General features: G+C 39.5%; 1 protein-coding gene across 1 annotated transcript in view; it reads left to right on the forward strand.

Annotated features, from left to right (window-relative positions):
* Myo3a (myosin IIIA) overlaps positions 1 to 12,725 on the forward strand; it is a 179,962-nt gene that overhangs the window by 22,920 nt on the left and 144,317 nt on the right. The window contains 2 exon segments of the mRNA XM_050152716.1: positions 2,355 to 2,459; positions 3,570 to 3,669. Of these exon segments, the coding sequence (XP_050008673.1) occupies positions 2,355 to 2,459; positions 3,570 to 3,669 (205 nt within the window).

The raw sequence follows: 12,725 nt of genomic DNA on the forward strand, positions 1-12,725 counted from the left end.
CCTCTTTCTGCACAGCGTTCACATTTCTTTCACAAAACACAGCCCCAGAAGGAACTACACATTGCAAAAGAAGAAGAGGGGGAGAAGAAAATGAAAGGAAACCTAGTTGTTTTCTTTTCGCTCTTCGAGGGCCTGCCACCCAGCTCCCAGATAAATACATGGAGACTTATTCTTACTTATGATGCCTGGCCTTAGTTTGGCTTGTTTCTAGTCAGCTTTTCTAACTTAAATTATCCCATTTCTCTTTAACTACATTTAGCCTCTGCACTTTTTATCTTTCTTTCCTTCTTACTCTGTGGCTGGCTGTGTGGCTGGTGGCTGGACCTTGTCATCCTCGTCTCCTTTTCTTACTCCTCACTTCCTTCCCTAGATTTCTTCTCTTAGTTATTCTCTCTGCATGCCAGCCCCTCCTATTTCTCTCTCCTGCATAGTTATAGGCCATTCAGCTCTTTATTAGACCATTCAGGTATTTTAAGCAGGCAAAGTAACACAACTTCACAGAGTTAAACAAATGCAACATAAAAGAATTAAGCACATCTTTGCATCATTAAGCTAATATTCCACAGCAGAAATGAATATAACACATCTTAAACTAATATTCCACAACAAGAAAGGAAGGAAGGAAGGAAGGAAGGAAGGAAGGAAGGAAGGAAGGAAGGAAGGAAGGAAGGGAGTCTCTAGCATTGTTTTTCATAAAGTCACTAACTAGTTCTAATGCCTTGGTCCTTATAAAGCAGCAGTTCTCAATCTGTGGGCCACGGCCCATTTGGGGGCTCAAATGACCCTTTCACAGGGATCGCCTAAGACCATCAGAAAGCACAGATCTTTAAATTATGATTCATAACAGTACAAAAATTAGTTATGAGGCAGCACCAAAAATAATTTTATGGTTGGGGGTCACCACAACATGAGGAACTGCATTAAAGGGTCACAGCATTAGGAAGGTTGAGGACCACTGTTGTAGAGGAATGGCCAGGCATTTTAAAGTGCTCAGTTTCTTTTGAGCTGTTTGAGAATCATTTTGTAAGACAATCTGCCAGCCTGTGGTGGAAGCAGCCTGACCCTGTATGGTGTGCACCGGGCAGCAGCACTCTCACTGTGTTCATCTTCCTGAAACAAAAGAAAACAGAGGCCTTGCCATGCTGGGCTGTCCACAGTCCTGAATCAGCTGGAAGTTTTATTTGAGTGAAGAAAGAAAGGAGTTATGAATGTGACTCCGTTTCTTCATCTTTACTGGGGAGGTAATGATGCTTACTTCCAAAAATGGTGAGGTTCACAGATAATTCATGTAAGAGTGTTAGAAATGTGCCCGGTATCCGGTAAATTCTGAATACATCATGTCTGCTACTATCTAATCCAGATGTGGTTAGCATCCCAGTAAAATTCAAAATGTTAGAAAAGACGTTGGGGAAAGAGGTATTCAATATTTCAACTTAGAATGCTAAATATACCTTTGCTTCCACTCCTCTTCTCAGCCTGTTAGAGCTCAGAATGGTGGCTCTGTGGGTTCCCAGGCAGTGATGCAATGATACAGAAGCAGGTGGTGAAGAAGGCCACAGACAAGATCCAGGGGAGGAGGGCAAGGGTGAAAGCAGTCCATAGGGTTCAGCGTCAGGGACCAAGGACTTGCAGAAATCATGCATTCTTGCGATGTTGTTGTGGTCCGGGACCAGGTTACCTCTCCTCTCCATCCACTGCCATATCAGTGTTGGTCTGGCATGCAGACTAGGTGCCTCCTTTGAAAGTTTCAGTGTGACTTAATGTTACCTAATTTTGCAGAGCCCTGATATGAAAAGTTTCTTCACCATATTCTTTCCTTTTGTCGGTTCAGATTCTCTCTGCTTTTGTGTGCAGAGAAGGAGGGCGCTGGAGAGCAGAGGCAGTGTAATATTCCAGACTGGTTCCAAGGGTACTATTTGCCATATTTACGTATGTGTACTTAGCAGTTTTGCCTAAAAGGAGGTTTATTTCTTTTTAAAATGCTCATTTAATGTAGTGTATATCCATGAACAACAGTAATTGAAATATCAGAAGTCAGTATTGCTTTTAAGGCTTATATCCTAAATTGGGGAATAATTATGATAGAATCATAATTCCTATCCTTAAAGTTAAGCAGAAGATTCTCTTCTAAAAACTAATTTAGATGAAACCTGTGTTCTAGTTATCAGTCATATGTAATCACAAGTCCCTATGTTCACTTCATTTGTGATTTCATGAAAATAATGAAAATCATTTATGAGACGACCTAAACAGAATACCCGGATAATTTTTTTAAACATTTTAAGGAAACCATTTACAGGAAGAACTTTAAAACATTGTTCTTTTTAATGCCAATCTGACACGCTCATTTCCAGCTGTGCAATGGAGGGTCGGTGACGGAGCTTGTGAAAGGACTTCTGAAGAGGGGAGAGAGAATGAGCGAGCCTATAATTGCATATATTTTACATGAAGCACTAATGGTAAGGACATTTGAATTCTTTGTACAATAATTAGAAAGTAGTTATAACTAAATAAAATGTAGATCCTACTTAAAAAGTAAAACCACATTAGTATTGACTAATACAGGGTCACATGCAGTCTGGGTGTTAAGCATAGACAATTTGGGTTTTTCGTTAGAAGTCACCTTTGTTTTGATGGGCTTCTGATTTCTGCTCTTAGGTATTATTTTAATTTTTATAGGTAAATGTAGAATATAATTTTTTCTAGTAGTTATATTTTTATTTGCCACTATCTTAAATAAGTGTATTTAAAATGTTTTCCTTTTTGGGAATCAACAATTTTTTAAGACTGGAGGGCCAGCAAGAGGACTCAACAGGTAAAGTGCTTTGCTGTCAGACATGACGACCTGAGTTTAATCCTAGAACCCATATAGTGGAAGAAGACAATGGTCTGTACCCTGTCAACTGTATTTTGATAAAATGCTGATTGGCCAGTAGCCAGGCAGGAAGTAGAGGCAGGGTGACGAGAACAGGAGAATGCTGAGAAGAGGAAGTCTAATCTGCAGTCGTCACCCAGATACAGAGGAAGCAAGATAGCAAGATGTGACTGCCTCGCCGAAAAAGGTACCAAGCCACGTGGCTAACACAGACAACAATTATGGGCTAGTATAAGTTTTATAAGAGTTAATAAGAAGCCTGAGCTACTAGGTCAATCAGCTTATAATTAATGTAGACCTCTGTGTGTTTCCTTTGAGACTGAATGATTGCAGGACCACATAGGACAGAAAACTTGGCCATCAAAAACTGACTCCCACAAGTTGTTCTCTGATTTCTGCATGCTTGAACATGCACATGTGTGCACGCACACGTGTACACAAAGAAATTACTGCAAATATCATTAAAAAGTGTAGATATTTTTGGTGAAAGCTGAGAAGTGTGCTCTTTTTTGTGTGACTTTCTATATAGTCCAAGTTGGAAATGATACATTTAGGTTTGACTAACTCAATGTAAAATCTTAGTATTTGAACGCTGATTTTAACATTGGTATTGATTCTGCACAAGTGCACTGCCTTAAAAAATGTTTCTTTGTTTTATTCTCTTAAGAATCATTATACAATTTTCACCTTCCAGGGACTTCAACATCTTCATAACAACAAAACTATCCACCGTGATGTCAAAGGGAATAACATTCTGTTGACTGCCGAAGGTGGGGTGAAGCTGGTAGATTTTGGTAAGTTTTCCTGGAAGTGCATAAGGAGCTAGCATGATTTTTATCATTTTCTGACAGGTTTGCCTTTCTGAGTTGAGAGTAAGAAAACAAATTAATATCTTTCAGTTAATTTGGCAAATGAACCTCCCGGCTACTGGGTCACTCAGTTTAACCCCAGATCACATCTGTATATGTTAATATGTAGTTTATCCAGCAGGCCAGGCAGCATCCCAAATGGTTAAGCCTATTCTGAGAGGCCACTGCCTAGCCTCTGTTAGTGATTGCTTTTTGAAGGGACACATTCCAAGTCCAGGATTTTGAATGAGAGGAGATCTTCAAGGATCCCAGAAGATCACTTCAAGATCACTCATCCTTAGAGATAAGCAGGAGATACGTGAAGGATGTTCTTGAGATTCCGTGTGTCTTATCATGATGCCCAAAAGGTCTTTGTTCACCTTTGTGACCATGGTGCTCTCCTGAAGAAAGCACATCTGAGCAAGGAAAGAACTGGGGGAGGTCCTGGATGACATGATTCAACCCAAAGATCAATTACTTTTCTGCCTTCCTTTTCTCTGTTGTGTAACATAGAAAATTCCCACGATTACCAAGCTGGTTGTTTCTGTGTGGTAACCCAAGACACAGTGTGTCCCTCATCTGAATAGCTGCTTTTCACTTTGAAGGTGATTCTGTACTTTGTCATGTTTGAACTTCTAAGCCTGTGACATTGGTGACAGTATTCCAGGACATCTCAATGTTGTTCTGAGACATTCTCTTCTTTCCTCTCTGTGTCCCAACTTGTGCTCCAAGATCCTATGAATTTCTTTATTTATAAATTCATCACACAATTATTTGGTCTTATAGGTAAGTTAAGACACTTATAAATGTATGTGGATAGGCAGAGTCTTTTACGATCAAGGTTGTGCCTCATTCTATTCTGGAGAATTACTGCTTTGAACATAGCAGTTCACTGAATATTAATTGAATCAACAAATTTCCTTTTATTTGGCTTTCTGAAATCTAAAGCTCAACAAATTTGACTGATTTAATTTCAAAGTTACTGTAAAGTCCAAGTCTATAACGGTTTGGGTTACCCAAGGCTTGATTTTCAGAGCACGCATAGATCTGGATGAATCGCATACGCATCCAATATGCCTTGCACAACACTGTTTGTCTCACGTGAACTTCTGCAGACTGCTGAGCAGCAGTGAGATTGACAGTGGATACCTGAGTCATAAACTGGGCACAGCCAGTCTGTGCTGCTGATTGAGTTCAGAGCCATATGATTGGATGATCAGGCAGGTTAATGTGTAATAAGGACTTTCGTTTTGAAATTCAAAATACTAAGAACAATGAAACACTTTACCCCCATTGTGCCACAGGAAGGACCATTATTCTACCTAGAAAATAATGCTTTCTCCATTCTAAGACATACCTGCTGGAGAACTTGATACTGAACTTAAGAGCTTGCTCTCAGATGCATAATCTGTATTAACAGATCTTTAAAAACAAGTATAGACATCTCCAGACATTAAAGAAAAATCTGAGAAACCAGTGGCCTTGACAAACGTATTTTCAGAGATATTTTCCAAAGTCTATTAAAATAATATATATTATAGCTAGATTACAAGTAAGGTAGTTGCTCTTCTTGTTGTTTGTTTGCTTATTTGTTTGTGTTGTTTAGAGTTTTAAACCTTGTATCCTCTGGAAAAGCACTGTGTTAAACTTTGCTCCCAGCCCTAGGAAACCTTGTATTAAACATCTTTACAAATACATGGATAAGAACAAAACAAGAGCTTTGGTTTTAGATTATTTTGTTTGTAGACTTTCAGCGATCATTAGAAAATAGGGCCAGTTGTCTATTAAATGTGATCTTGGTGTCCAATGCCCAAGGCACATTATTTGCATGTATGATACTGTTTATATTTTTCTTTTCCATGGTAAGCAGATATCTAATTTGGTTCTCTAAAATGGACCATAGGGCTTTTTATGATTACAAACTCAAGGTGGTAGGTATATATATGTAACAATTTTCATTGAAAGAAGAAATTATAAGATGTAATAAAGCACAAACTGCAACATCAAACCCAAGAGCAACAACCTCATTTGATGAGTAAATCAAATTTTCTGAGATGGATTCTTCTTGGAGGAATAGGATTTAGAATAAATCTTACTTTAATTTCTTGCATCCTAAAGTATACTCAGAGCTCGTTAGGGTCGCTGAAGATAGTGGCTGTTAGTCAGGTCATGTACTTAGATCTAAGGATTCAGAACTAGGTACCACCAGGAAAACAGAACATGCACTGCTTGTCTTTCTGGGTCAGGGTAACTTCACTCAGTATAATATGTGTGCTTTCATCAATTTACCTAAAAATTCCATGATGACATTTTTCTTTGCAGATGAGTATTACTCCATAGTGTATATGTACCACATTTGCCTTCTCCATCTTTTGGAAGATAGTTGGGTTATCTCCATTTCCTAGTTATTGTAAATAGGGTAGACATCAACACGAGTGAGCAAGTATATGTGGATTAGGATGGTGAGTCCTTAGGGTTTATGCCAAGGAGTGCTATAACTGGATCATATGGTAGATTTACTTTTAGCTTTTTGGTAATTCTCTACGCTGGTTGCCAGAGTGACTGTACCAGTTAGCAATCCCACAAGCAGTGAATGAGGGGTTGATCCTCTTCCCCTACATCCTCAACAATGTGTTTTCAAGCTGTTTCCTTGGTCTTAGCCATTCCAAGCAGAGTAAGATGAAATCTCAAAATAGTTTTATTTTGCATTTTCCTAATTTACTAAGTGTGGAACACATACTAGATGTGTTTTTATCCATTTTTATTTCTTTTTGTTTAAGAACTCTCTGTTCAGACGCACAGCTTAGTTTTTAGTTGTGTCATGTGTTTTCTTGACTCTGTCTTTTGAGTTCCTTATATATTCTGGATTTTAATCTCTGACAGATACATAACTGGGAAAGATTTTTCTCTCACTCTCTAGGCTTCCTCTTCGCTTGATTGTTTCCTTAGCTTTACAGAAGCTTTTTAATTTTATGAGGAATCATGTTGTCAATCATTGGCCTAATTCCTGTACAAATAGATCCTATTCAGAAAGTCTTTTCTTATGCCTGTATCTTGGAGGGTAGTGCCTATATTTTCTTTGAGTTGTTTTACATGTCATATTTCACATTGAGGTCTTTGATCCATCTGGAGTTGATTTTTGTGCTACATGATAGATATGCTTCTACTTTCATTCTTTTACATGTGGCAAAGCTAAATAAATTCTATAGGTTATGTATGCAGGTGTACATATAGCATTCCAGGCACTAAGGAAGGTTTGGTCATTAAGAGACATAACAACAATAACAACAAAATTACAAGTGTATGAGACACTTGTCTTGTGCTGACTTCTTTACAACTGTGAAACCTGGACAATGAAATGCTCCTCAGAGCAGCGGCTGAATGTGTTTGAGATGGCGTGTCTCAGGAGGATTCTAGGCGTCACACAAATAGATAGGCTGTGCAATGATGACACTGAAAGGAAGTAAACTACAAGATGTGGCAAAGGTACCTTCTGCCATGTTATGAGAATGAATGATGACAGGTACCAGAAGATAGCACTGCTTGGAGGACTGCATGGGATAAGGTGAAGAGGAAGACCCCAAAATGCTAGATAGACAGTATAAAGGAAGACTGGGGAACCTTGATATGACAATAACACAAGCATCTAAGACTGCCCGGGATAAGAACAACTGGAAAACTGGCATAAATGGGCTGTCCAGGCATGCTTAAGCATTGCCAGGACATAAAATGACAACGATGACGATGATGGATAATGATGACATGTATATATGCATACATATACATGTAACAATAATAATGAAATGAATTGTGAAACTGGAAGGCGGGAGAAGTTGAAACTAAGAGAGTGACGGACAATAGTGATGATGTAAATGCAGTGCTCATATATGAATTGCTCAAAAAATAAGCCTATTTAAAAATAAGGATATTTACATTTCATCTCCTGTACATTGCTATAGGCACAGTAACTATCTGACATATGGTTGTTCCATTATGAAATAAGAATTCCCAGGTGTCCCTTTATGTTTCTATTTTATTTTATTTTATTTTTATTTTCGAGACAGGGTTTCTCCGTAGCTCTTTGGTTCCTGTCCTGGAACTAGCTCTTGTAGACCAGGCTGGCCTCGAACTCACAGAGATCCATCTGCCTCTGCCTCCTGAGTGCTGGGATTAAAGGCGTGCGCCACCACCACCCAGTGCCCTTTATGTTTCTAATAAATAGCTTTTTACTACAGCAAAGTCAGTATTATTTTAAATATTAAGAAATATAATTACACAAAAGTAGGACTTAGCTTGTTAGCACTAACCATAAACATAGTCTGTGTGAGAACAGTTTTTGTGGTTAAGGGAGACATACAATTGTGGAAAGCCACCAGACCCCTTAGAGAGCTAGGAGACTAGTGAGCTGGTCCAAACTTTTAATGAGGTGCATCAGTGGTCATGGGTGCATGGTCAGTCAATAAACAAAATGAGCTCCCAGGAGGTAACTTCTTTAGGCAGGTCAGCTAATGCTGAAAAAGCTGTCCTTACCTAGAACATAAACTGGAAAAGAGACTCGGCTTAAAGACAGCCCGCAGCCTTCCTCTTTGTGGAGTTTTCCCTGGGGAATGTCCTTTCTAATAGGACACTTAGCATTTTGGCACAGGAGCATGAGGTGACATCTCGTGATTTACTTAGACATCGTTCTTATGACAGAGTAGTTTATGCCTTTAAGTCTCTCATTATCCACATGCCCCATTTTATATTAAATCCCTAGAGTGTAATGTAGGTCAAAGCGAAGTCATTAATAAGCCACTTTTTAGGATCAAATGAGGAAGGCACACTTGAATTTGGAGACTTCTTTTTTCCTAAGCATTCAGAAAGAGCCGTTAGTAGGTAGGACAGGCAAGCACTGGAAAGTTGTTACTTTTCACCCAACTTAGGTCTTGACAGAGGTCAGGAAGGTGTCCTCACTGGAAGGGTGTTAATTACGGTGCCATAGGATGGGGTCATGGGTTCCCAAGTGGAAGGAGAAGGGCATCTATGAGGGGGGATAGTGGTGATGTCAAGTGTTGTTCAGGCCGAAAGTGAAGTGGATGCAGCATCTGCATAGGGGTGGGGGTGGGGACTAGAGACAGCAGCCTCAATAGCCTCAGGAAATTAACCAGGACTTCTGCCTGGTTGAGAAAAGAATTACAAATGTAGAGAAAGATAAATGTATGTGTATGTGTCAAAATAAATATAATAATACAAGCTCCATGCTCAGGAGAGGTCAGCCAACACAGAGAGCTTTCGTATATTTTTTTAAGAGAAAGAATGTAAAGTTTAAGGAGGTGGAGAGGATCTGAGAGGAGCTGGGGGAAGGAATCAAAATATATGAAAATTTTAAAGAATAAATAAAACCATTATCTTAAAATAAAGAATGTGTATTGTGAAATGTGTATATGTGTCTATTTCCTTACCATCTCCACTAATGAGGATCTCAGGTCTCATCTGGATTTGGTTTAAAATAACAATTCCCAACTAAGCGAAAGTCAGGGCCTTTAGAGGAAGAATTGTTTTAGGGTTGTGTCAGATAACAGGGGACCTACCTTCTCCAAAATGTTAAAACTTCTCATTGAGTGAGGACCCATGTCAAAGGAACACAGATATCAACTTGGAGCAAGAGCCACTCATCAAAACTGTGATCATTTGAGCATTAAAATGATAATAATGATGTAACCATAGAAATCCATTGAACAAAACACAAGTCCATTAGTCCACACTGGCACACATATGTGCATGAATAGATGAGAAATGCAAAACCTCCTATCACGGATAAAGATAGAAGGAATGGTGGAGCTCCAAGTCATCATTCATCTCTCACCATAGTGATAATTAATTTATCCAATAGATGTCTATGTTAAATGGTCAATGTTTGAATAGAAATAGGGTAGTCTCAGACATGACATACCTGTCCACAAAGTGTTTATTAGGCAAAAAGGTAAAAGAGAAATTTTTCGGAGGAGATGTCTACAGACAGGTGTCAATCAAGTCAGAGTGAACATGGCTGGTCACAGGAAGGATGAAATCAGTTGACCTGACGGGATGAACCCTGTGTCACATCCATTGTATTCCTGCCAAAGCTCAAATCATGACATAATTTCTACCAGTTTAAACTGGAGAGTAGTCTATGAACTAACAGGCCTAAAATTTGACAAATATGCAGGTTTTGAGATTCAAGGAACGATGAAGGAGCTGGCCAGATGTAGTGATAGGAGCGGCAGGGCTGCGTTCCAGCAGCCCTGGCTCCCACATGGCCGGCTTAGGCCCGAAATAATTACATGGAAACTGTATTCTTTTAAACACTGACTGGCCCGTTATCTGTAGCCTCTTATTGGCTAGCTCTTACATATTAATCTAACCCATTTCTAATAATCTGTGTAGCCCATGAGGTGGCTTATCAGAGAAGATCTTAACCTGCATCTGTGTCCGGTAGGAGAATCATGGCGACTCTCTCAACTCAGCTTCTTTCTCCCAGCATTCTCTCTGTTTACTCCACCCACCTATGTTCTAACCAATAAAATGGGCCAAGGCAGTTTCTTTATTATAATTAACCAATGTCCTTCCTCCATCAGCCAGACTGCAGATCATAGAGATGGGGCAACACAAGAAGAGAACATGATCTTGGTGCATTTTGTTTTTACTGTAAACTTGGGAGCAGTGTTGAAACTTGAGGTTTGTAGATTACATGATAGAATTTATGAGTTAAAACCTAACAATTTTGATGATTACAAAGTAAGAATATCCTTGTTTATAGTAATTACAAACTATTTAGTATGGAAAAGGTATTTAGGGATGGAAAAGGCCATCTACTACCAAATGAGGCAGGGCATTAAAAAAACAAAAACAAAAATGAAATGAAAATCTTGTATCTCTTTTGCCAACTTTTCACTAACTCTGGGATTAGGTCAAAATAAAAATGGAAGGCCAGGTGAGTTGGCTGTCACCTTTCATCCTGGCAGAGGTAGAGGCAGGTAGATCTCGGCCTCTTTCTGTGAGTTCTAGGTCAGACTGGTCTACATAGAAAGTTCCAGGCTAACCAGGGCTTAGTAGTGAGACCCAGTCTCTAAGAACAATGACAACAAACAAAAACAGCAAAGCAACCCAAAATTCCTTTCAGTCTGCGTGCCCGCTGAGACCTCTTGGTCATCCTCTAGGGTCTTTACAGCAAGCAGAACTCGTGTGCGCTCTAACCAGGAAAGCTCAATTGTATCAAAACCTTCCAACTTTTATTGATCTGGGAATATCTGAAAGTTCTCCCTTGTTAGGGGAGGATAATTTAGCAGATATAGAATTATTAAATAGGAGAGTTCTAACCATTTCAGTTCACTAACTCTGGCTTCACAGTTCCTGCAGAGAGATGAACTCCCAATCTTGTTGTGAGTCCATTATGTGAAGTCACTTGTCTCATTCTGTTCCAAAATTCTGCCTCAGACAGTCTTGGTGGAGGTGGGAGGCAGGGCAGTGTCCTTTATCTCCCCTTACTTACAGTTTATTGGCTTTTATATGTGCTTGTATTTGTCTTCCATAGCATTTGGAAACATTTGGGCCATTGTGTTTTGAATAATCTTCCCCCTTTCTTTTTTCTCCTTGGATCCAACTGTGCATCTCTGTGTCTCCATGAAGGCATCTCATGAATTCCTGGGCTCTGTTATCTTTCATTGTGTTCACATGATTGAAAATTTCAGTTGTCTTCCTTCAAACTCACTGATTCTTATACCTGCTCAAATCTTTAAATCTTGCCACTTAAGAGTGTGTTTAGTTCCTTTTCTTTCATGACTTTGAGGAAATATCGACAGAAACAGGCTTACATTTTAAAAGCACACCCATGGTGGTAAAGGCACAGCAGAGGACATGGTGGCAAGAATATACAGAGAGGAATTCTCACACCCAGATAGACCAAGAAGCAGAGGGCAAGGAATACTAGCACTCTACTTACTGTCTCCTTTTCACCTTTCTATGCAGCTTGGGACTGTGGCCCATACTACAACGCCACCTACATTTAATCCAGACTTCCCTCTCTACTTACACCTCTCTGGAAACACTCATACGGACGACCCAAGGAGAGACCTCATTACTCCTTTAGGGCAGTGGTTCTCACCCTTCCTAATGCTGTGACACTTTAATACAATCCCTCATGTGGTGGTGACCTCCAACCATAAAATTATTTTCATTACTGCCTCATAGATGTTATTTTGGTACTGTTACAGATGTCAATTTCAATATCTGTGTTTTCCAATGGTCTTAGGCGACCCCTATAAAAGGGTCATTTGGCCCCCAAAGAAGTCTCAATCCATATGTTGGGAACCACTACTCTAGGTATTTCTCAATTCAACCAATTTGACACTCAAAATTAACTATCACAATGAATTTCTTCTTAGACTTTTTTAAAAAATTGGTCTGCAATTTCACTGAGACCCAAGTATTTCTGTCTTTGTTTAGTTCTCTGAGCATATTTGGATAGTCCTGTTTGAAGCCTTTGTTTAGCAAGCCCATCATCTTTCTGTCCTTTCTCAGGCATGCTTTTTGTGAGTTTATTTTTTTTCTTTGCCATTATTCTCTGTGTCCTTGTATGCCTTTAGATTTGTTTCTGCCACTGAAGCTGGTTCTTTATGTCTGGTGATATAGAAGTTCTGAAAAGCAGACTCTTCCTTTCCCAGGGTTTGCTGAGGTGAGCGTGCACCCACAAGCTTTGCGTGCATCTTTCTGCCAAGGGTCACCCTGAAATATAAACATAAAATCTTCTTAGGCTCTTTTCAAACCTGTTGTCTGTTTTCTCATCTAAGTCCCCACCTTTGTCTTCATTTGGGTTTTCTTTGCCACAGCTAGCGATCAGATTTCAGAGGAGCAGTCTACCCCTGAGCTTTACTCCCAGCCCCTGGGTACTTCTGAAAGTTCTAGGCTTTCATTTTTTCCATTTCAAAAAGGAAGAGGTTCAAGAGGGACACACTAGGTGAAAGTTGCCTTTAGTTTTAGGCTTC

Source organism: Alexandromys fortis, unplaced genomic scaffold, assembly GCF_014885135.2.
Source record: "Alexandromys fortis isolate MF-2015 unplaced genomic scaffold, M_Fortis_MF-2015_v1.1 scaffold_54, whole genome shotgun sequence".
In the NCBI taxonomy this organism is placed as follows: domain Eukaryota; kingdom Metazoa; phylum Chordata; class Mammalia; order Rodentia; family Cricetidae; genus Alexandromys; species Alexandromys fortis.